The sequence below is a fragment of the Gobius niger genome, assembly GCF_951799975.1.
Source record: "Gobius niger genome assembly, chromosome: 13".
Classification (NCBI taxonomy): Eukaryota; Metazoa; Chordata; class Actinopteri; order Gobiiformes; family Gobiidae; genus Gobius; species Gobius niger.
In genome coordinates, this window is record NC_136864.1 from 31,007,201 (window position 1) to 31,033,003 (window position 25,803).

A 25,803-nucleotide genomic window follows, 5' to 3' on the forward strand; every position below is an offset into this window, starting at 1 on the left:
ACAAAATATGGGATCGGATCATAATACCAAGTACCACTTTGTAAAACAACACTTTCAATACTTTTATATGTATATGCACTTTTCCAGTATCAGTTACACAGCACTTTGGTACATTTGGTGTTAATGCACTTTTCAATCTTAACATTGCAATAAATGTCAGATGGCGTTTGGTTTGTAAAGTTTGGACACATTTTAAGGTAGACATATGTATTCCTATCATACAGTATCGCAATACATATCGGATCGGCCCCTGAGTATCGTGATAGGTTTCGGATCGTGACAAAAGTGTATCATCCCAGCCCTATTGTCCTTATTAAATAAATGTGCTAAGAATAAAATGACACTCTTTCCCTGACTCGGTTGCTATGCTGTTGCCGTTATGTGATTCAATCTAAATCATTCATAGCGTGAGCATCACACCACTGCTGCGGTGGCCATGTGACCTGTGCCAGACACAGAACGAAGCAAACATGAATCAATGAAGATCCAACTGTGTGAGACAAGCCCTTTATTGCGACAGACAAACAAATCATTTGATGAAGTATATGGAGTTTTGTGGACGCGTGGCACGCTCTTGTGGCTCGCGCTGGTACTGCTCTGCGGTGATTATTTTGTCTTGTACAGTTCGTTACACGTTCGATACTTCATGAAGTGAGCGTTGGCACTAGTTGAGCTTGGAGTGCAGTTTTCAAAATACAAAGGGGGGGTGGGGGGGTGGATAAATAAGCTGCCAGGAGAGGTCCCTGTGCCGTTCAAAAGCACATTCCATTAAGCCCTTGATTGTGGAGGACATATTAACCAACCACTGACAATAATGTGCTTGTTAGCCATGCAGATGAATATTATTGTACCAGTCTGAGCTCGAAAAAAAAAACAGTGTGCACCCCCTATAATACTTTTAAGCTGCATCATTTTAGCACAAAATCAATATATCAATGTATCAAAAATAAAAAAACATAAAATACAAAAGTGAGATAAGGAGGTAAAAAAGACACAGTGAGACCCTCCGAGCGTGTCCTCTGCGCAAGCGTCAGTGCCATGGCTTGGGTTTTCCCAGAATCCTGTGCAGCTCTGGAGACATGAAGTATGGCCTCTCCGGGCTGCCGTCATTCCTCTCCAGATCATCACCTGATCAGATCAAAAGACGTGAAAGAGCAAACTCCCTTTCCTGTTCACCTGCCTCTGAAACTCTGCTGTGAATCCACCGGCCGCCCTTTCCCAAACTGCTTCCTCCCTCCTTCTCTGACCCACTTCCTCTGATTCCTCTGTGAAGGCTCCTTCAGAGGTTCCTAAAGTAGACACTTGGGCTGCTTCTGAATTCCTCAAATAATATCCTGATCCGAGCTCCTATCCCCTTGCCCCACGATAAGGTCAAGAAGTCAGATCCCTCTGCAGTTTGGAACTAGAGCTTCAGCTGCGTTTGCACAGGCAGACCGGGAACAACAGGGGAAGTGACATCACCAGCTGCTGCTTCATAAAAACTACATCACCCATATAGTATTGGACTCCAAAAAAACACTCCTACTGCTGCCACTGACTTTACTGTCTGTGTAGGCTCTCAGTCGTACAGGTGTTGTCCATCTTCAATGAAGGTTCTGGAGTCATCTTCTGTACTCGGTAGGTGAAGTGTGGAACGTTTCACCTCTCATCCAAAAGGCTTCGTCAGCGCACTGAGGTTTAGCTCAGCTGGCAGCCGGATATCCACCACAGCGAGGAGTTTGATCTTGGCTTACTGAGAGCTGCAGGTAAACATCTCTGTAGTGATGAGTCTTTGTAATGCTGTAATGCCTAACGACCTAACTCACTCCTAAATCTCAGCGTGAACGACCCTAATCTCAGCTGATCCTGCTCATTACCTGCCTGTTGTTCTGTCCTGGGCTCAGTTTCAGCCTCTGTAACATGACAAAGCCCCCGAGATACGGCCTTATGTGCACTGGAGAAAGATGAAATCAAAGTCCTCCATTCCTGTTCACGGACGGGTTCTCCTTCTTTGACTCCTCGTTCAAACCAAGTTGACCTCTCCATCCTCAAAGGAGTGGCTTTGAGGTGGAGGTGAACAGCAGACTGAGGGCCGTTCAAGAAAAACGTTGGTTGAACGAGGAGTCAAAGAAGCAGTTTTTGTAAAGAAGGAGAGCTCCTCCCTGTGGTTTATATCTGGATGTGAGCTGGTCTAAACCTTAGTGCGCTGACGAAGCCTTTTGGATGAGAGGTGAAACGTTCCACACTTCACACTAATATATTTTAATTATGCAGAAAAGACGGGTTCTCCTGAAATCACTCTTCCCTTTGTTCATTTTGTTCATTTAATGATACATTGAGTATATTCTTTGTTATATTTACAAGTTCTGTACAAATGTAATATCCCTGGGTGATATCTTTTGATTACTCATCATAAGCCTGTCTTTATTTAACGTGCATTTGATTTGATGTGGAAAGTGCAGAAATCTTTGTTAAAATGATACTTTTGAATGTGAGCCCTAACATGTTGATCAAACTGAAGTAATTGCTTTTCCACAGCCAATAACGGCAGGTTCAGATCTCATTTTACTGACGTGAAAGATTTGACATGATGTGAAAGTTGTTTCTATGCACATTTTTTGTTATATTAAGTTCTTGAGTTGATTATCCAATCAGAAAGCAGTGACTTGTAGGGTTGCCAGATCCAGTTTGGAAATGAGCATAAAGGGATTGAATATGCAGTATTACTCAGATGAGACCAAACACAACTACAGGCCAGCTCAAACTAACGATATGGTCAGAAGTTCAAAACGCTCCAATAAGAATGTGTGTAAAAAGGCCCAGCACACATGAGACTGGACATTGATTGGTGTTGGCGGTCACTCACAGAAGCAGAGGAACAGCGTGTCCACACACATGGTGTAGACGCTGAAGAAGCCATGAGCGATCAGGTATGAGCCCAGCGCCACCGTCTGGTCACACATGAGAAAAAAGTTAGGAAGCTTCAGTCACGTACGGCCAGTGAGAAGGACAAACGTGGTGCACAGACTGACCAGCAGGGGGACCCAGACGTAGTTGAGCTGCGGCGCCTCTTCTTGGAGCAAGGGCAGCTTTTTGGTGAAGAAGAGGAACGCTACTGCACCTGGAATCACAGCAAAAAACAACTGATAACAAAATAATTGCACCACTTTCAGAAAAAAAACAAAAACATTAGTTCACCAATTTCTCACAAACCATCTTACAGAGCTTGTTTCGTTTGAGTCTGCACAACAGCTGGTTAGAGTGAGTTTACAAAGGACTTGGACTAGAAACACTGGAACTCCTCAGGGCTGTGTACTTTCCCCCTGGCTCTTCTCCCTGTTGACGGCACAGACTTTTGGCTGCATTTTGAAACTCTGGTCTCTGTCATCTAGTGACCACCACATCTGTACTGTTACCCTGTTACCCTGTTACCCTGTTACCCGGTTACCCTGTTACCCTGTTACCCTGTTACCCTGTTACCCTGTTACCCGGTTACCCTGTTACCCTGTTACCCTGTTACCCTGTTACCCGGTTATCCTGTTACCCGGTTACCCTGTTACCCTGTTACCCGGTTACCCTGTTACCCTGTTACCCGGTTACCCTGTTACCCGGTTACCCGGTTACCCTGTTACCCGGTTATCCTGTTACCCGGTTACCCTGTTACCCGGTTATCCTGTTACCCGGTTACCCTGTTACCCGGTTATCCTGTTACCCGGTTACCCTGTTACCCGGTTACCCTGTTACCCTGTTACCCTGTTACCCGGTTACCCTGTTACCCTGTTACCCTGTTACCCTGTTACCCGGTTACCCTGTTACCCTGTTACCCTGTTACCCGGTTACCCTGTTACCCTGTTACCCTGTTACCCGGTTATCCTGTTACCCGGTTACCCTGTTACCCGGTTACCCTGTTACCCTGTTACCCTGTTACCCTGTTACCCGGTTATCCTCTTACCTACTGCTGCAGCGATCAGCACTTTGCCCAGGAACAGCAGGACATCTGTGAGGCGGTCCACCACTGCCACCCTGCAGTACACACACATACACACGCATGCACACACACACACACACACACACACACACACACACACACACACACACACACACACACACACACACACACACACACACACACACGCACACGCACACGCACACACACACACACACACGCACGCACATGGTCACTCACGACATCTGAACAAAAATGATCATCAATGATCTCCAGTTCAGCTTTACCCAAATCCATAAGATCACTGCCTTTAGGCCAGTATAACGCCTCATTTGAAAGCTAAGACCTACAAAACTGATCTAAATGAAGCTTTTCCTCACGTTGTTGTCACTTTTTTGTTGCTCTTTTGTTGCATTTTTGTGACATTTTTGTCACATTTTCGTCACATTTTTGTCACGTTTCCGTTGCTCCTTTTTGACTTTTTTGTTGCGTTTTCATCACTTTTTCGCCTCGTTTGTGTCGCTTCTTTTTCAAGCAGCTTTTAGATTTGGGTAAAGCCAAACTGGAGAAAATGTGCTCCGTTCAGGTGGGGGTTAAGAGGTTAAATCACTGTTACCTGACCACGTTCCTCATCAGGAGGAAGAAGGCCTCTCTCGCTGAAGTACAGAAGTTCCTCCCATACAGCGCCACCTGGGGGAGTTGAGTACAACTGCATTAAACATACATCTTCATTTACAGGCCTTATCCCCTCATAAATGCAGGTATATTTAGGTGGGACATGTCAGGCTCTGAGTGGTAATACTTGTGAGTGGCCAGTGCATCAGTTCACAGAAAGACATTTTTCAAAAATCACCAACTTGAAGCAAACCCCAACTTTGAGTCTACAACACTACAGAAACCGAAAACACGACCAAAACCACGCAGAGTCAGATTATTTCTGGAATAGGGCTGGGTTCCTTTAAACCAGTGGTTCTCAACTGGTGGGTCGGGACCCCGCCTCAGACTCTGCTGAGGCGTTTAACCTCTCCCTGGAGGTTAAACTTTGGTGCTGGTCTTTAACAGCACATACGGAGTAACTAATGATTATAGGAATTGTATAGCTGTTATAGAGGCTCCACATCACAAGCTTTAGGCAAGTTTTTCATTTTGGAAAATCCGTCTCATATACACAGACTTATACCAGCTGATAAACAGATGTGTTTGTGCTGTACTTCAGGTGAATGAGTCACTATAAGCATCACATCCACTGTAAAACATGAGGAGTCCTGACAGAGGTTTCAGACTCTAGCTGAGTGCAGCCTGTGTCACAGCCCTGTGTCAGTGAGGGGTCAAAGGGCCAGAGCACAGGCTGCAGAGGACCAGGGGCGGGGCCTCCACTGAGAACCACCAACACTGATATGTGTCTAACACAGACTGAAGAGCATATGACAGGTTCTTATTCCTGTTATTCCTGATTATTGATTTGATCATATGATATTTGTAGAGAGAAGCTCATACAGCTCTAACTCACTCATGACACTTCTGCACAAAAGGAAAGTAAAAATGAATAGTTATAACTGTCATATGCTCTTGAAATACAATTATGCCACAATCTGATTAGCATCTTATAAATTGTTTTAACAAATAATGTCTCATTTTGATTATATTTATTTTTACAATTATGTTGCATTTTAGTTCATATAAAATTCAATCAATTCATATCAAATTCCAGGGAACTACATATGTTTGGTTATACATTTTCTGAGCGAGAACCCCCTCCCCGAACCCTCAGGTGCTAAACACCCCTAAAGTTGAAACTCTTAAATCGCCCAGTCATGATTTCAGATTTATAAGAGTTAAATGCTTATTCAACAATCGTTTGCAGGAAATAATATTATATTTTACATCATATATAGTTTAATAATAATAATTTGTATTTGGGTCACAGGTTGATGTCTTAGGTTGGAGGTGGAGTCGAGAACCACTGCATTCAATCATACAAACAGAAATAGGTTTAAGTACTACTGGTATCTTAAAAGTAAAAGCATCACAAGCAGGTACCGAAACAAATACTACACAGTATCTTTAGAGACAAAGTTTGGATGCTGTTGGTCCAGAGACAGCACTAAAGGAGGTGACTTGGTTCTTTCAGCTCAAATAAATAAAACACCATAAACAAAAAAGATCTTTTATGGAATAAATGAACATTATTGTTCTGTTTTATGGTTTTAAATGTTTTTGTATACACTAACATTTAAAAGTTTGTGGTCACTTAAAATGTCCTTATTTTTTGAAAGAAAAGCGCTGCTTTTTCAATGAGGATAACATTACATTAATCAGAAATAGTCTAGACTTTGTTAATGCTGAATGCCTGTTGTTGTTGAAACGGGTGATTTTGAATGGAATACCTACACAGGTGTGAGCGGTTCTAATGGTACATTGTGTTAGCTAATGGTGTCAGAGGTCATTGATGACTAGATAACTCTCACTGCTGAAAACTGTTGAGCTGATTAGAGCAACTATAGACCTGTGTGAGCCCAAACTTTGGAGCGGTAATGTAGGTATGCCCAGCACTAGTCTGGAAAGTGTGACTTCATATTCTCATGATATAAACGCTCCACAGTGAGAGCAACTGAACGGAGCCTGAGTTCATGGCTCACATGGAGATGACCTCGTGCCTCACCATGATGTACGCATTGTTGCTCATGTAGCGGAGGAACCTGTCCAGACACCAGAAGCAGCACCTCAGACAGCACAGGATGAAGCGGGACACCGGGTTGTCCAGCCCTGAGGACAGTAAGCACACAGTCACTACTGCCGACTTTAGGATGACTTTCAGCTCTGGAGTGAGAAGGTCACCTGTGAGCTTGGCCTGAAGATACTCCAGGATGATCCGCAGCAGCTGGACGACTGAGAGGAGCAGTGAGCCGAACGCCAGGGAGCCAGTGTGGTACCTGCAAACAGCAGCATGGTCCTCAGTGTTTTGTCCTGTCGTAAATGCTTAGTATGTGAGCGTCCACACCTGAGCGTCCTGGTGAAGGAGGAGTAGAGCGGGCACGGCGGGATGTCCTGGGGCTTCCTCCGGGCCCAGTAGTAGCTGCTGAAGGCCCCGGCTAAGGTGCACCGCTGCAGGGCCAGGCTGAAGTTGAGCAGCCAGAGCAGCACCAGCAGGTTGAACAGCTGCAGCCGGGGCAGGTGTTTGTGGAGCAGTGTCTCTCCTCCGTAAAAGGCAAACAGGCACTGGGAGCCCGCACAGGAGGGGGCGCTGTGGACCACTGAACGGCCGAACGTCTGGGGAAAACATGAGCAAGTCAGAGAGGGTAAGGGTGTTTCATAATGTATCGTCATCCAATCGGATATTTTGCCCTTAGCTGCTGGGGGTGGAGAGCTCAAGCGTAGGCCTCCAGACTCACTTTTTTATCCTGGAATGGCTGTGTGGTGTAATCAATAGATCTTTGCCCCTAACTTTAAACTGGACTTTGTTTGGAATGACCTGAGCCCAGACTTCAGCCCAACCAAGTGCCTCATCCACACGAACACCGGCCCGTCTCTGAGACATGCGGCTTTGAAAAGTGAAGGGCTTCATTTTGAAGACACAGCGTTGGAATATGGACTGAGGAGATTCTAAAGATGAAGGAAGCTTGCAGGAGTCGCATTACAGTAAGTAAGCCACAGTGTATCAGTGTATGAGTGCAGGGCACGGCCCGTCACGGGACAAATGCAGGTTAGAGGTGGGACCATTCTTATGAAGAGAGAAAGGGGGATTGGCTGACCTGGGGAGTGGTGTCAGGGGCGGGGGGTGGGTGCTGACCTGTGGGGTGCAGGTGCTGTTGGCGTGAGGACAGCTCTGGTCTGGTGACATGACTCTGTACACGGCCTCTCCTGATGAGGTCAGGTGTCTGTTAGTGAGCTCAGGAAAAAATCACATGTGACCGATGCACACAGTGTAAAATGAGTACTTGGGTTTGTTGTACCATACATCTGACTTTGTAAAATCTTTTGTAGGGAAACATTATTTTTGCCCGATAAAAGTATGTTGTAAGAAAAGTAATTTGTGGGAAAAAAGCCTGATGTGTGAAGTTTGCTTTATATTATGATTTGTTGATGTGTATGCCCAACCCAAGTACTATAAGTACTATAAACCCAAGTACTATAAGTACTATAAACCCAAGTACTATAAGTACTATAAACCCAAGTACTATAAGGACTATAAACCCAAGTACTATAAGTACTATAAACCCTATGTACTATAAGTACTATAAACCCTATGTACTATAAGGACTATAAACCCAAGTACTATAAGTACTATAAACCCTATGTACTATAAGTACTATAAACCCTATGTACTATAAGGACTATAAACCCAAGTACTATAAGGACTATAAACCCAAGTACTATAAGTACTATAAATCCTATGTACTATAAGTACTATAAACCCAAGTACTATAAGTACTATAAACCCTATGTACTATAAGTACTATAAACCCAAGTACTATAAGTACTATAAACCCAAGTACTATAAGGACTATAAACCCAAGTACTATAAGGACTATAAACCCAAGTACTATAAGGACTATAAGGTGCCACGTTTTCCCACTCTTTGAACCTTTCAGCCGTAAATAAATGCATTTAACTCTCTCACCGCTGAAATATATAGGATAATAATAATAATAATATAATAATATTATTATATAATATATATCCAGCTAAGTGCGAGTATCAAGAGCCAGCCTGGAGCGGTCACCATGGACCCTCCTCAGAGCTGCTTCAAACACCGGGAAACTCCCGAGGCTGTGTGTGCTAACATCCCGAGGAGGGCGACTCTAAACACGGCCACACTCCCGAGGAGGAGTCGCTGTGCGGGCAACGCTTTGACTTGACAGAACTCACGGACGTTTAAAGAATAATACAATAAAGTCCTTAAAGGAACAGGCCACCATTTTCCATTCTGAGATATGTTCTTACCTGAGCTTAGACGAGTTGATACGAACCTGTCTGGTCTTTGTGTCCGTGGAGGAGCGTGGTAGCTCGCAACTTCACCCCCGTTTGGGGTTATAGGAATATATTGGGAGAGGCCAAATGCTAACAACATCTTTGGTCGTTTTGCGTGACTGAGGGCACACACAAAGACCAGACAGGTACACATCAACTCATCTAAGCTCAGGTAAAAACACATCTCAGTATGGAAAAATGGTGGCCTGTTCCTTTAACACACTTTAATAGAAGTAAATGTACCTGTACCATTGCCGCACACGAAGGGCCCGATCTTGTGCATCAAAACGCAGACGATAGTGTGACATTTTGTAGGAGCACTTTGTGATCTTGCCACTCCAGACTTAGCGCATTTAAGTGGGTGGAGACACACACATTTTCCTCCAACCAGATCGACTCCGCGTCCAGGAGAGTGGTTGTGTGGGAGTGTGGGGTGAACATGTGCTTTTGTTTTGCTTCACGTTCACGCCGAGCGCGGTACAGGCCAGATCTGGCCCGAAGAGTTAAAAAAATAGTCCAATATTTCAAGTGCTGATGGCGCTTCAAATGCCCTTAGAACAGCATGGACAGCTGCAGCTTATAGACCAGTGCGGCCTATAGAAGTCAAAAACTAAATAAAAATGTTTATACATTTTGTTGGCGTGGTTTAAACTGAGGTGCACAACAACACACAACAACCACAACCACAACCACAACAACCACAACCACAACAACCACCACCACAACAACCACCACCACGACTACTACTACTACTACTACTACTACAACTACTCCTACTACAACTGAGGTTTCTCTTCCCCCCTGAGGCAGACTGAAGGATACAGAGAGGTGATGGCCCAGTAGGAGATACAGACGGTCAGCAGGATGAAGGTGACCACAGGGTAGAAGAGAGAGGACGTGATCTGGCCAACGGCTCTGAAACAGAAGGAACACAGTACTTTATTTACCTGTATTGAAAAATGTCTCCACAATCACAACTCAGCCAGTGTTGCCCTAAACTGCAAAATGAGGACACGATTTGAACACACATGTAAACCTAGCCTATATGTGAACATTCTAGTCCTCGTTTGAGCTCATAATTCAGGATTGTGGAGGTGAGAGATGGTCCTTAATGTTTACTCCAAACTGGTTTGAGCCCCAGAGTCTGCCAACAGGGTGAGGCGGTTAAATATACAGCAGGTTTGCAAAAGTATCCGCCCAGCTCAGGTGGGGGAAACTGTACTGTCAAAAAAATAATAATAATTAAATATATTTATGTTTATGGTCCATAGCAGGAGAATACTATTGAGAAACATTTTTCAATAAAATAATATTAATAATGAGCTGTGATTGAGACCATTTACTACGTGCTGTGCTTAATTTGTAAGTTAGTAGCTTCAGGAACACTTCTGGTCTGATGTGATGGATTCGGGGAACAGGCTGATCAAATCCTCCTAAATTATTCACAGATCCTTTACCTGAAAAACTGAAAGGCGGGGATCAGATTAAGCACTGACTACATGGCTATAATGTGTCGTTTATATCCAGATCTCTTACTATGTCTGTGCCCTCTGCTGGACACATGCGGAATTCTTTCCTTTATTTTATATCGACTGCCCCCTAGTGGCTGGACTGAGCACAGAGATTAGGAACTTGACTGAATCATCAAACACAGGGCCTTGTGTTTGCATGGGGATGTCATTTTGATATGCATAGCTTAAAGTTTAGTGTTTTTGTCATTTTTTCCCTATTATACGTTATTTTTGGTCCAAATATGATCATTTTGGGTTGTCTGTAATAATAATTTATATAACAATAATTTGCCTCTGGGAATCTGACAACACAGTCCTCCCTCAATCCATATTTCAAACCACCACAGGCTTCATCTACATCCAGCTTATGAGCTCCTTGGACGGGGAGCGTATCTTGAAATGTAAGTGCAGCTGTTTTCATTAGATAATATGAGATGAATGAATCATCTGTATTTCTGATACATTTGTACTTACTTGCTGGCCTCTCTCAGCAGAGCGATGGCCACGCACATTCTCCTCCTCATGACGACCAGGAGCAGGAGAACAGCGGCCTCCATGACCCCCACACCCACCACTGCAGACAGGGCACATCACACATCACTACAGCATGTCTTTCAATACAAATGTTTGAATTTGAGAGTATTTCAGCTTTATTTTGGAAGCAAAAGCTAATCAGCTAATTTTACAGAAGGGGGTCCAGAGTTGTTGGTTGAGTGATTTTGGGGGTCGCAGCCTGAAAAGTTTGGGAACCCCTTTTCTAAACCATCATTTTGGCATTTTCGATGAACAGTAAAAAATGTTGAGCAATGCCATCATTTTCCAAGGAAATTAGATTTAATGCCAGTTTGAAACTAATTGAATGCTTTTTAATGACATTTAAGTCCTTGATTTTGGCACAATCGATTTAATGACTTAAAGCTTTTTAATGCTCCATGTAAATCCTGTTTACTACATGGCAGCTTGCACAAGGGCAAGAAATGTTTGGAACAGCCCGAGCAGAAAATGACCAGAGGATTGAGGTCGAGTGTAGAGCGGCCTCTTGAGAAACGTTGCGTGATTGGCTTGGGTGAGAGCAGATGCTTTGGGAAAGGAAGTCCATGGTGGCTCAAACACCGGACCATCTCGCTGTGAGGTGAGAGTATTAACCACTCAGCCACAAAGCCTGCTGCATGACTCACGGTGCTAGACTCAAGAAACCAGATTCATGAAAAGGATCCTTGACGCTTGTAGGTCATTCCCAAAGTGTGGAGTGTCACGGCTTCTATCGATCCCAAGGTTCCATGAGGATCCTCAACATTAATACTTTTTCATGTTTTACAGATTTAAATGACATGTACAAAAACAAACAGAAATGGCTGTTTTAAAGTAATCCATTTGAACAAATACATGCATTTCCTTTCAGAATCATTTCTGTTCACTGTGGATTACTAAAGTATTGATTTGAGATGAATTAAGAAAGCCTGTCTTTGACCAACAATGGAGACACTTCCTTGTTCAAAACTATAAGCACAAATATGAAAGTCGTCAACACTATAAGCATCCGTATCTAAAAAAGCACTGTATTACAGAAGTACTGTGGAGTACACTGGAGTAAATGTCCCAGCAACAGTGTGAGTGTGTGACTCACAGAGGATGGTCCAGGTCTGCTGTAGCTGGAGGTACAGCTGCAGGTCCGTGTGGAAGCCCACCTCTGAGATGGTGACCTCGGAGCCAGGCGTGTCCTTCAGACGGGAGAGCTCAGCCGCACACAGCCACATGCCTGGACACAAACACACTGGACTTATCACGTCTGCTCATCATGATCACACAGCCACATGCCTGGACACAAACACACTGGACTCATCACTCATCACACAGCCACATGCCTGGACACAAACACACTGGACTCATCACGTCTGCGGATTCAAGACATCTTTTCTATTTCAGAAAGCATTTGCTTCAAATCTCCCATCAGGAACTAAAGCTTTAGCCCCAACTGAGCCAGATTTACCTAATAATATGGCACGGTGGCGAAGCGATTAGCGCTCGTGTCTCACAGCTAGAAGGTCCCTGGTTCAATTCCCACCTGGACGATTCTGTGTGGAGTTTACATGTTCTCCCCATGTCTGCATAAATTTCCTCCAGGTACTCCAGTTTCCGCCACCCCTAAAACATGTACAATAGGTTGCCCCTGGGACCAGGACTCCCCTGAAAAAAGATTCTTAATCTCAGTGGGACTTTCCTGGTTAAATATAGGCCAAATCAAAAGAATAAAATAATGTTTCTTGCAAGTGGTAATTTGTCATGTTGTGATTGTGAGAGCAGTTATGATGCGCATAAGGTCCTTGCTCTACAGTCCTCTTGACTCTACTGCTCCAAACGAGATGTGCTTAGTGCATGTCTATGCTTTATTCAGGTATTCAGTGATCATTTCAAACAAACAGTGTCAGTGGTTTGTGAGAGTGTTAGAAAAACGAGGAAGGAACAAGCCACAGCGCTTGAAATAATGTGAATGACTCCAAACACAACGTTTGTGTTTGGAGTCATATTTCGTGCACTGTTTGCATGATATAAGATATTTACTTTACATAAATGATGAAAGTGTTCGGTTTTGCTCAAAGAAATAGTATTTTGTGGCATTCATAAGCATTATTATTCTGTTTCGTGGTTCTAGATAATTATTATTGCAGCATGTAGCCTACTAACAATAATGTAGTTCAGGTACCAGTATTGTGAACAAAGTACCATCATTTCTTACAAGGAGACCACAGGCTGTATGTGTCGGCGACACTCCAGAGTACGGCTCCTTCCGAAACCATCCAATTGCTAAGAGCTCTTTACGCCAAACCGGATGTGCGTCAGCGTCCGCCATGGCAAGTTGCTTCCGAATTGGTAAGTCAGTTAGGAAGTAGTTAGGAAAAGGAGCCTTGATGCTAACTATCATAGCCACTTTAGCATAGGGACCTCTGATGCTAACTAACCGGTGATTAGGAGCTATGTGCCATCCCACAAGCCACTGCGCCAACACCTCCCACCCCCCTCGCCCCCACCCTCGAGTGATTCATGCGCAACCACTGTTGATTGACAGGAGCACATTTAATAATAAAAATAATAATAATTAAAAATTAAGATTCTGCACAAGCCAAACTTTATAAAGTGATAAATCCATGTTGTCGTCCCCACAGCTCAGTCACATGTCAGTGTTAAAGAGGAAACTCAGGAAACGGATTAAATGCTTTTGTTTTCATTTAGTAGAAACTTAAGCCACATGGATCATTTGCTGCTGTAGCTTTATGAAACAGCTGCTGAAATAAAATAACACTACAGGGAAATGTTTGGATCATTTGGATTTATTTTTCTCCTTAAATGTCTTGTTTGGCCTGCACTCCACCAATAACTTTAAAGAAGAAGAGAAACAGCTGTTGGTGATGTCACTTCCCTTTCCCCTGTTTAAGGATGGACGGATTGTGCAAATGCTGCTGAAGCTCTAGTTCACTGACTGCACAGATCTAACAGTCGACCCCATGAAAGGTTAAGGAGTTAGTTGCTAGTGTTAGTTCCTAGATTCAGACGCAGCCTACGACTCAAACCTCTTCATCAAGTTTGCAGACGACACAACCGTGGTGGGCTTCATCAGCAACAGAGACGAGTCAAACTGCAGGAGTGAGTGAGCAGTCTGGCCATGTGGTGCACACAGAACAATCTCTCTCTAAATGTGGAGAAGACAAAGAGATTGTGGTGGACTTTCGAAGAGCGCGGGTCCAGCTCCTCTAACAATCAACAGTGCTGTTGTGGAGAGGGTGACCGGCACTAAGTTCCTGGCTGTGCACATCACAGAGAAGCTCTCCTGGACCATGCACACTACATCACTGGTCAAGAAAAGTAATCAATGTCTCGACTAATTCCGCCAGTTGAGAAGAGCCAGAGTCCCAGCCTCCGTTATGTACAACTTCTACAGATAGAGAGGATCCTGACCAGCTCCACCCCACCCACTGCTCCACAACATGGATGAGAGAATGAACTATTTCGATTTATTGTGAAATGAATTGACAAATATAATCTTTGAATCCTGAAATTCAATCCTAATACTGGCACCAGAAAGGAAATTAAAGATGCTCATCCCTGAAATGATCTGAAATCGACCGTAGAGAAATATGACACATTCAATGGATGAACCCAGTGGGCACTGACCGTATGCCAGCAGCAGTACGAAGGACACCACAATCAGCCAGAGCATCAGGCCGGCCGTGAACCTCAGCACGAGGATGAAGAGCAGGCTGAGCAGCAGAGCCAGCAGGAGCCCCCTATGGGAGAGGAGAGGTAAGACAGCTCCACAGCTCCACTGTACTCTGCCGTGTAAACTCACATCAAGATCCAGAACCAAGACTTGGCGTAGTCCTCCATGACCTTCAGCCCCATCTCCCTGGTGTCCAGCAGGCCGGTGATACCTCTGCAGAGCACAGTGGTTTACAGGGACTTTCCTCTGAGTCTGACACATACTGGTTTTACAGTGGGGCTGTAGGGAGTGTTGTGTGTGTTGATTTAGGAGGGTCATACCTGGCGGCGTCATGTAGTTCCTTGACACTTCGAGGGTTTTCCAAAGCGTCCACAAACTGGGTTCTGTTGGCCACAGTGGTGGTGCCGTTGTGACTGGAGAGGTCCGGCAGACACCTCTGAAACACTGAAGGGCCAGGAGGTAAAGAGAAGAATGGACATGAGCAGTGTCTCAGGGACTGGGCCATGACGCAAGAGAACAGGGGTCTCCATTAAATATGCAGTATGGACACTATATCTGCAAATGTGTCTGTGTAGGCTCTCAGTCATGCAGGAGTTGTCCATCTTCAGTGATGATTCTTGAGTCATCTTCCGTACTCTGTAGTTGAAGTGTAGGATGTTTTGCGTCTCATCCGAAAGACTAAAGCTTCCAGCTCAGTTCACAGACTAGATAGACAATTTGGGGGCGTTTACCTTGGCAAAGTCCCTCCCTTTTATTGAAGGCCACTCTTGCCTGTGTGTAGTTCTAGGTCTTTGTAGTTCTAAGTCTTTGTAGTTTTAAGTCTTTGTAGTTCTGTCTTTGTAGTTTTAAGTCTGAACCAATGGCCTACGACACCGGGCGCCGCCATGGCTGCAATATCTCTAGCAGCTGCAGAACAAGCTAGTTTCACACTAGAAAGCATTGCTTTTTTCACACATTACTATAATGCCTGGTTTCTAATTTTGTTAAACTTTCTACATAAAGATAGATATTCCTCCTGTGATAACGCTGGGCTACGTACAATGAAACAAACCAGGCTAGTTTTTGTAAGGTACATTTTACAAATCCTGTATATTAATGAGGGCCTGACTTTGATTGACAGGCCGTTAGCACTAGAGCTAACAGCGCGGTTATGACTGAAAAACAAAAGCACATGTTCACCCTCCCTCCCCCACAACCACGCAAAATGTTACGCTCAGGTCTGCGTTTTGAAACACAAGACCGGGCCCACAGTGTCAGCTACTAACTGGGCCGAGCTTGTTACTTGACAATCTGCAAAGGGTTAGAAGCTCTCAGACATTTTGGTTTGGTAAAAGTAGCTCAAGTAGGTAATAACACTTGGAGACCCCAGGCTTGGAGGCTCTGGGAGGAGAGACCTCACCTGGACGACTGGGGACGAGCATGGAGGGGCAGTCCTCATCCCGCAGCACCTGGGACACCGGCTGAAAACACACAACGGAGGGTCACACACATCACTGGATGGATAGAAAGATAGAATGGAACCGAAAGTGACACTAGCTTAAAAATAAGCCCTCCCCCCAACATCGAGTTGAAATTCAGTCACGAGTGTGTACATATTTTCTATTACTCCGGAATGTAAAGAGATAGAGACTGACATATATTTGTTTTGGAATGTACAAATGTGTGTCTGCCTAACAAATAATAAATAATCCACCTGGGTCTCCAGGCTCGATCACAACTTTGTGGGTATAGTTTGAACTTTGGAACTCATAGAGACTTACTGTCTTCTGTTTCGGTGGCTGTGCAACAACAAATTGAATAGTCCTACAAATGATTGTCCAGGCAGGTACAGTGACATGAACGCTTGGATTTTCACGTTTTTCCCTTTATTTTGCAGAAAATGTTATTTCCCCCTGATTTTTGTCTTTTTTTCCTGCTTCTATCATGTTTATATTAGTCACATAACACTACTACAACATAAATATGATGACTATGTCAACTGTCTGGAAACAAAGATGTATAGTACTTGATGGTGCATTATAAGGGGATGTTTATGTTTTATAAGCAATAAACAAAAAAATAAACCAGGCCACAAAAAATGGTTCAAAAATACCCTTAGACCCACAAGAGCTTTAATGGTGATATGTTTCTAGTAGTTTTTTATCTAGTAATCAATACATGTAGGACCCCCCAAGTAACTTTTTGCTTGAAGCCCCAAGACACCCACTCCCCTCCATCATGAGCTGGGGCTCTCTTAGCACGGATAAAGTTGGCTAAAGTATGCCCACTGCAGTACCTTGCTGTAGTTGCTGAATCCCGGTCTGCAGAAGTGCCTGTACTCCTCCCAGGAGCCCCGGCCCAGGCCCAGTCGCTGCTGCAGCTGCATCTCTGAGTATGTGACGAACCTGTTGGGGCATCTGGACACGCACATCTGCACAGAGGAGTCCACAGACAGCTACCATCAATGGTTACCCATACCCTCAAGCTTCTAACACAGGCATTGACTCGACAGTGAGGCGTCCATGCCAGGCTACAGGATACAAAGCAATGATGGAACATGTACCTGGGTGGTGGGGCACTGCAGGTTGATGAGGACGGCAGGGTTGGCACATTTCAGCAGGTTAAAATAAAACAGCAGCGGCCTGTCCCTGGAAGTTACCACACAAGCATTTTACTGGCATTTACGAAGGACAGTTACAGATGCATTACCAAGTGTTCATCGAGTGCTTACTGGTTGACGGTGCCCGGCTGCCCACACAACTGGCCCCGGCTGTCCGTAGGGAGGAGCACCTTCCTGGGGTCTCCATGGAGCCAGGCTGCAGCACAAGCATGACAGCAAAACAGGACTCAGTCTTCTCACTGTACATTTGATCAGCTGAACATGCACATTCACAATGTTCTTAGATTTAATCTCATAATCTCAGATGGCGGGGGCATAATTTACCAACACTTTGCTCAGGATAGGGCAGGGTGCCGTTACATTTTTTTAGATACCACTACTGAAACGATACTTGGTTTATGATACTGAAAACAGAACAATACTTTTTTTAGATACCTACTGTATACTAACATGTTTGTCTTTTACTTTTAAATTTGTACAATTTATTGTAGCTGAAACACCCAAATTACTTTCTTCAATCCTGTCCCTGTCTCAAAAGTTGGTCTCTACATAACATTTTCTTCAGTACCTGCTTTCGATACTAAAAAATAAATAAAAATCCGATAGCAGTAGTACCTAAACTTACTGGTTCCCAACCCTACTCATGAGCAAAACAAGTAGTATGTGCAAAAGTGGATAAACTGCAGGGTTATTGAAGATTTATATTTATCACACGCAGCATTCTCTCATTTACGTTGTTAAATTGTTAAAATCGTTACAGTCCAAATTGCTCTTCTTCAGCAGGGGCCTCACCACCGCCCCTTTAATGGCAGCAGGGAAGACTCCCGTCTGAAGAGAGCAATTCATCATGTTTAAAAGCTCGTCACTAAAAGATCCATAGAATGTTTTAAAAACGGCGTTGGGACCGGGTCTAAAAGACATGTGGTGGGCCTCACTGAGGAGAAAACTTTATCAAGTGTCTCAGCATTAACCAGGACAAAACTGTCCAGTGTTTCCTCTGGTAGAGATAGACACTGAGAAGCACTATAAACAATAATATTCTGAGGGGATTAAAAGTTGCATCTAACAGAGTCTATCTTTCCCCTGAAGTGATCTGCAAACTCCGACTATCAGCCAAAATAGTGTTTTTCTGTGACCGTCACTGATGCCTTGTGAACCTTGGCCAGAACCAAAGTGGATCAACTTTTATAACCAATGCAAGTCCCACAACGTTAACACCCGATGGAGCGGCCGGGACAGAGCTGTGAGTCAATCAAAACGTGTGATAGCGTGTGTGTTTGCGTGTGTGTTGTGTGTGTGTTAGCGTGTGTGTTAGCGTGTGTGTTGTGTGTGTGTTGGTGTGTGTGTTAGCTTGTGTGTTAGCATGTGTGTTGGTGTGTGTGTTAGCTTGTGTGTTAGCGTGTGTGTTAGCGTGTGTTGGTGTGTGTGTTAGCGTGTGTGTTGGCGTGTGTGTTAGCGTGTGTGTTGTTGTGTGTGTTAGCTTGTGTGTGTTAGCGTGTGTGTTGGTGTGTGTGTTAGCGTGTGTGTTAGCGTGTGTGTTAGCGTGTGTGTTGGTGTGTGTGTTAGCGGGTGTGTTAGCTTGTGTGTTAGCGTGTGTGTTAGCGTGTGTGTTGGTGTGTGTGTTAGCGTGTGTGTTAGCGGGTGTGTTAGCTTGTGTGTTAGCGTGTGTTAGTGTGTGTGTTGGTGTGTGTGTTAGCTTGTGTGTTAGCGTGTGTTAGTGTGTGTGTTGGTGTGTGTGTTAGCTTGTGTGTTAGCGTGTGTGTTAGCGTGTGTGTTAGCGTGTGTTGGTGTGTGTGTTAGCGTGTGTGTTAGCGTGTGTGTTAGCGTGTGTTGGTGTGTGTGTTAGCGTGTGTGTTAGCGTGTGTGTTAGCATGTGTGTTAGCGTGTGTGTTGGTGTGTGTGTTAGCGTGTGTGTTAGCGTGTGTGTTGGTGTGTGTGTTAGTGTGTGTGATAGCGTGTGTGTTAGCGTGTGTGTTGGTGTGTGTGTTAGCTTGTGTGTTACGTGTGTGTTAGCATGTGTGTTGGTGTGTTTGTTAGCGTGTGTGTTGTTGTGTGTCTTAGCTTGTGTGTTACGTGTGTGTTAGCATGTGTGTTGGTGTGTTTGTTAGCGTGTGTGTTACGTGTGTGTTAGCGTGTGTGTTGGTGTGTTTGTTAGCGTGTGTGTTGTTGTGTGTGTTAGTGTGTGTGTTGGTGTGTGTGTTAGCTTGTGTGTTACGTGTGTGTTAGCATGTGTGTTGGTGTGTTTGTTAGCGTGTGTGTTGTTGTGTGTGTTAGCTTGTGTGTTACGTGTGTGTTAGCATGTGTGTTGGTGTGTTTGTTAGCGTGTGTGTTACGTGTGTGTTAGCGTGTGTGTTGGTGTGTTTGTTAGCGTGTGTGTTGTTGTGTGTGTTAGTGTGTGTGTTAGCCATTTATGAAGCTGTGTTGCAGATGTCAACTCCTTATAACTGCATCATGAAGTAACTTCACTTATTGCTGTGATATTTATATTTCCTGCAGCTAATAATACATGGGCGGATTAGCTCGGAAAGAGGGGGCGGAGTTAACTGAATCGAAGCGTTGTGTCTTCCAGGTTTGCAAAAAAACAAACAGAAAATACTTATATTTCTCACAAAAAAATGTACTCCATAGTGGTAGATACAATATATCATATAAATGCCTATAGTTTACTTTGGAATGGCTAAAATAGCAGGATGCAGATCCTTTACGTGTTACCAAATATTTGAGTTGACAAAATGAACAGTGGTGTCATGTAAAAGTCAAACTTGTGTTTTAGGAGATCAGCGTCTGTACACGACTTTATCACGTGAATTTCATTAACAGTGTGTTCTTGAGTGTTTTTAATGTTTTAAGGAAGTAAGTGGAGGATGATTTTGTCTGAGGCCACTCCCTGGTTCAACGTGATTCTGTGCTGTTTGAAACAAAGACTTCCTTTACACCTCTCGGACACAGTCTTTCCCTTTTTGAATTTGAACCTCGCTCTCATGACTCCGATGGACGATTTCCTGGACGACTGAGAGCCTACACAACCATTCCTTACACTGTGAGGCACATCACAACGTAAAGCAGTGAAGACAGGACTCGTGCGGTGACAGAACAGATTCCTCTGAGCAAACACGGAGCCGCAGCGGGAGGACGGCGCTCACGTGTTCATTTCATTCTATTTTTTTCACAGCACACGGGGTGATGTCATCCTGCATGATGTCACCCGACGAGCGCTGCAGAGTGGAGTGGGGTACTGGAGGAGTAGAGTGGAGTAGTGGAGTAGTGGAGGAGGAGAATGAAAAACCCCATTAACGCACGAACAGTGAACAGTGAGTATTTTTGGTAAACAGGAAAGTGTTGCTGATACATTAGAAATTTGGAAGAGACAGCTGGACGGACTGATGGCGTGTGGGATTTTCTGTCTGTGTGATGTTTGCCTCATTGTTCCTGTACGTGTTGACGTGCTAAAGTCTCCTGTTTCTTCTCCAACACATTCATGACAAGACTTTTACAGTTTGGATTCTGGACATCGAGTTTAGTTGGAGATGCCCCCGCAGACTTTCGCTTAGTTTTCCACAAATGACCATATTTGGGTTGCGTAGCGCTGAGTAGGAGGGTGAGAGCTTTACAAAAACACTGGACGTGTTTTTGTGAATTGAGAAGGCACAGTAGATTGCGGAATGTGGCAGACTTTCGGTGATTTCAGGACAAAGATGAAGGCGCAAGTCAACAAAATGTCATAGAAGGTAAATAATGTGGGATTTTTGGGTCTCGTTTTCACGTTGACGTTAAAGCTCCACCGCTCATGGAGGTACACAAGCTATAAATCAACAAACTGACCATAGCGTGAACGAGGTGAGGAACAAATGGCTCAGAGCTACCAAGGACATCTATCTAACAAAACAGTTTGGAATTTGCCGAGTCACAAAACAATCTAGGAAGAGCTCACACACCAACTGAATAAATGTGAATGAAAAAACCCCAAACTCAAACAATCGGGATCTCTAAAAATTCTTTGGTGTGTGTAATATTTTGCTGCTGTTTTGGTCTCAGGAGCTGCAGCCTGAGTCTCTACAGAGGATGAAGTCATCGCCCCGTCCACCGGTGAGCTCAGACTACTCCATCAGCATGTCTTTGAAACCTGCTACATTCGTTCAAGGGAAATGTGCCTTGATTCGAGAAACAGAAGCACCCAGACAAACCAGGACAGCGAGGCCATGTGCTATCCACGTCTCCAGTAGAGGCACCAGGAGTGGACGAGTTTGGGTGTGGCCTGGGTGCTTTGTTGGTACTCTGAGTATTTGTGAAACCAACGTTTGCGAAAAGGAAATTCCCTTTGGAGTAAGAGATCAGAGCCACATGCCCGAGGACAGTGGAGGAGTACTTAGTCCCACTGTGGTAGTCCCCACTGGAGTACTTAGTCCCACTGTGGTAGTCCCCACTGGAGTACCTAGTCCCACTGTGGTAGTCCCCACTGGAGTACTTAGTCCCACTGTGGTAGTCCCCACTGGAGTACTTAGTCCCACTGTGGTAGTCCCCACTGGAATACCTAGTCCCACTGTGGTAGTCCCCACTGGAGTACTTAGTCACACTGTGGTAGTCCCCACTGGAGTACTTAGTCCCACTGTGGTAGTCCCCACTGGAGTACCTAGTCCCACTGTGGTAGTCCCCACTGGAGTACTTAGTCCCACTGTGGTAGTCCCCACTGGAGTACTTAGTCCCACTGTGGTAGTCCCCACTGGAGTTCTTAGTCCCACTGTGGTAGTCCCCACTGAAGTACTTAGTCACACTGTGGTAGTCCCCACTGGAGTACCTAGTCCCACTGTGGTAGTCCCCACTGGAGTACCTAGTCCCACTGGATGTCCTCAGGATTATTGTGGGGGAATATATTGTGATTTGTTTTGTATTTACAATGCTGTTTCTAATAATAAAAAAGGCTTTAAAATGAAAGAATTACATTGAATAATACAGAACAATATCAACTTTACTTTATAATTATCATTATTTTAATAATATTTTTATTATATATTATTAGTCCACAACGCAGCTGTGGTTTTATGTTCTCAATGTTTCTCATTTGTCAGATGTTTTGATGAACAGACGGAGGTGTTTCTAAAGTGCAGTACGGCGACTCTCTGATGATCACGTGTGTGTTTGTACTTTTACTTTCCTTCCTGTTTATTTCACTGAGGGCGTGAGGACTCACCCAGGACGCCCAGAGCTCCGTAGGACAGGAGGACGAACAGGAAGAGCAGGCAGCACAGGACGTCCGTGCAGCTCCTGGACACACACACACTTGTTACCATCTCAAAGTCCAAGTATCTATGTGTCATGGTTTATACCTGACAATAATGTGTGGAAAACAAGTAAAGAGACTTCAGCTGTAGACAGGATGTAGTGACGCAGTTTAAATGAAGCTCAAAACAATAGCTGTCGGCTGCATGACTGGAATTCACTTCATCATAAATGTGCAGTTCAGTACACACTGTTGGAGACGTGGGTCGTACTTAAATGTACTTTTGCTTTTTTTTCATAGAGTGCCTTTTACTTCTACTTGAGTAAAGTTCAAATGAAATATCTGGATTTTCACGTGGGTAAAAAATGTTTAATTTGTGCCTCTGAGTCAATCTAAACGACAAGTCTTCATTTTGACGCCTTAAATAGATTTTTAAGATAAGATGTTTTAAGATAAGATAAGAGATTAGAGATAAGATTTTGTGTTTTGTTTCTTTCATGAAAAGGCTTTTTCTGGCTTTTTAACACGAGTTGAGCTGAACATCTATGACTTCTATGACTTTCATACTTTTGTGCTCTTGTCTTGTTTACTGTGTTTTTCTAAGTGTGTGATTGAAAGAAAGTTGACATTGACCATATACAAATGTTACATTGTTTTGTTCTGTTTCTCATCATTTATGACTGAAACATGAATCAAACAGTTACTCAGCAACTCAAAGTACTCAAGTAACATTTTCTCCAAGTACTTTTTCTCTTACTTGAGTAAATAATGATTGGGGCCACTACTTTTTATGTCCACTTGAGTAGAATTCTTTTCAAGTAAAGATACTCTTACTTGAGTCAATATTTTGGCAACTCCACTCTCCTGTAATGTAGTACTTTTTACTTCTATTTCAGTGATTCTATAATGAAGTATCTGTTTCTTCCTTGAGTAGAAACAAGAGTTTCTGGTTCCAGAGTGAGAAATGTTTCAGTGCGACGCTTTAATAAGATGGAGTTCATGTTTCATGGACTTTCTTCTTCTTGTTTTTTATTGTTCCAACATTTCCTTTTAATGTCTCGCTAGTTATGTCAACAGTTACTCAGTTACTCGCAGTACTCAAGTAGCCTTTTCCTTAGGTACATTCTGACTCTTACCTGAGTCATTATTTTATTTGTAAATTGATTTCTAAATAAAATGATCCTACACATGGCACCGCTCTAGAAAAACTTTCATCCAAATTCACTAGAAACATCTGACTGAATGTGTCGTGACTGTAACTGATCAGAATAAGACTGAAGGCTGTGATGTCACGGGGCCATGTTGTGTTTTGACTGAAAGGACCAGACATGGTTTGATGTGGAGGGAGGAAAGTGGACAGACCTGGAGCGGACGGGTCCTCTGAAGGACGGGTCAAACGCATGAGGAGCTCCTGGAACAGACAGCACAACATCTCACCAAATACTGTCATCCGTAAAGTTAGTGCACATCCATTCATCTATCAATTCTAAAAACGAGGAAACTTTAGATTAAAGTGATAGTCTGTAAGTTAGCAAAGTCTTTAACCATAGCCACAGTTTGCAAAATGAGGAGAGCAGGAACAGCATTACCAAAAGTAAACAATCAAGGACCTAACAGGCCGGTCCACTCATCTCATCTCATCCAATTATGACCCGTGGTCAGCCTGGCCCAAATTAGCGTAAATGTGACACTTCCACAAATACATATGTGAACCTCTTACCACAGAGCCTTAACCAAGAGCATTTTCTCCAGTTCGGCTTTGCCCAAATCTAAAAGCTTCTTGACTCGAGAGCAACACTGTAACGCCTCATTTGAAAGCTAAAATCTAGAAAAGTGATGGTTACTTTTTGCCACGTTGTCGCTGCATTTTTGTCATGTTCTTGTTGCATTTTCATTACTTTTTTGTCACTTTTTTGTCACTTTTTCGTTGTGTTTTCGTCTCTTGTTTTTCGGGGTTTGTTTCATGTTATTGTTGTTTTTTCATCGCTTTTTTCATTGCTTTGTCGTCACGTTTTCGTCACATTTTGTTGTGTTTTTGTCACTTTTTTGTCACCTTTTTGTTGCTTTTCCAGCACATGTTTGTTTTTGGAGGCTTTTCTTTTAACCCCTTAACTCCCACCTGAACCGAGCACTTTTTCTCCAGTTTGGCTTTACCCCAATCCAAAAGCTTCTGGAAAAAAGCTGTGAAAATAGTGACAAAACTGAAACGAAAACAATGACGGAAATGTGACGAAAAAGTGACGAAAAATTGATGAAAAAGTGGCAAAAATATCACAAAAATGACAAAAAAGTGACAAAAATTTGATACAAATCTGACACAAAAAAAAAAGACAAAAAAATGAGTTACAAAAATGAGTTGAATACCCAACAAAAAAATGATGGAAAAAAAATCTGATGACGAGAGGAAAAAGATCCTCTCGGTTCAGGCGGGAGTTAAGAGGTTAAGCTTTTAGATTTGTGTAAAGCTCGGTTACGCCCGGGGGTAAGGGTAAGGTAAAGTGAGAGGCCAGACCGGTGGCCCTAGAGCCAGTGGCCCTTCTGTGCTCTTCCAGAATGGACATATGGCCAGTCCGCCCCTGGACTGGAGTCACATTTGGATACAAAACAAAAAAGCCAAAAATAATTGTGTCAAACGGACCAAATAAATATTGAAAATGTCATCAAAACATGCTCCTGTACGTGCTTTGGGTGATCCATAAAAGTAGATTTAACTTGCTGTTCAGGGACATATAAGGCCTTCACTTTGGCACAATTCCTTTCATTCCTTTCATGACTTGTGCGTAAATGTGACTTTATTGAAACAGTGGGACATCACCTAAACGGGTGTGGCGGGGGACGACGGTCTGAATGGCTGTGTAGTGTGACCATAAGCGGGACAGCTGGTCACACCGCTATAGTCCGAGAGCTGAGTAACGGCATTAGTGCGCTGTAATACGCGCTAATCCTCCGCGCTCTCGGACGCGCGGCACCGTCAGCGCTTTGTCCCGTTATTAGCAGCGAAGAACTTAATTTTTTTTTTACATAGGTCTGTAGAGAATGACTTAATACCCGCGCTCCTCGCATACATGTACACAATAAGTGCTGTGTGTCTCTGCCATATAAGTTTGTGTGCGCGAAAAGCAGACGGCAGTCATTGTTTGCGTCATTGTTCCACTTTGACGACTTCGAAGTGGCACGTAAAGCGGAGCCCGGAGCGCACTCACCGTAGTAGGAGCTGGATGTCCCGCCGCTCTCGCTCCGGACCGCGGCGGCAGAGGTGAGGGCGTAGCGGTGAGGAGCCATGGAGCCCCCCGCGTCTCTCTCCTCTCCTCTCCCCCCTGTGCGCGCGGACTGAGCAGGAGGAGAGACCGTCACGGATGTTCA

The 25,803-nt window shown here is 44.0% G+C and overlaps 1 protein-coding gene across 1 annotated transcript; it reads right to left on the reverse strand.

Annotated features, from left to right (window-relative positions):
- Positions 1-1,006: 1,006 nt before the first annotated feature.
- LOC306973231 (choline transporter-like protein 5-A) lies at positions 1,007-25,803 on the reverse strand. The gene is made up of 22 exons (XM_079570130.1): positions 25,644-25,803; positions 23,803-23,851; positions 22,411-22,484; positions 17,334-17,418; positions 17,166-17,250; positions 16,899-17,033; positions 16,023-16,083; positions 14,944-15,067; positions 14,753-14,836; positions 14,578-14,690; positions 12,035-12,166; positions 10,882-10,981; positions 9,719-9,811; positions 7,716-7,803; positions 6,927-7,195; positions 6,764-6,858; positions 6,588-6,691; positions 4,542-4,615; positions 3,932-4,002; positions 3,012-3,100; positions 2,846-2,930; positions 1,007-1,128 (listed from the first exon to the last, which is right to left on the reverse strand). Exons 1-22 carry the CDS (start codon positions 25,720-25,722, stop codon positions 1,031-1,033), a joined length of 2,187 nt encoding a protein of 728 aa, XP_079426256.1. The 5' UTR covers positions 25,723-25,803; the 3' UTR covers positions 1,007-1,030.

Bases quoted from the DNA above. Each gene is read 5' to 3' on its own strand.
- LOC306973231 (XM_079570130.1), bottom strand. From the start codon at position 25,722: ATGGCTCCTCACCGCTACGCCCTCACCTCTGCCGCCGCGGTCCGGAGC. The intron at 12,167-14,577 runs GTCAGTGCCCAC...GTTTGTGTCCAG, and splicing joins CGTACTGCTGCTGGCATACG to GCATGTGGCTGTGTGCGGCT. The intron at 9,812-10,881 runs GTAAGTACAAAT...CTTCTGTTTCAG, and splicing joins CTGCTGAGAGAGGCCAGCAA to AGCCGTTGGCCAGATCACGT.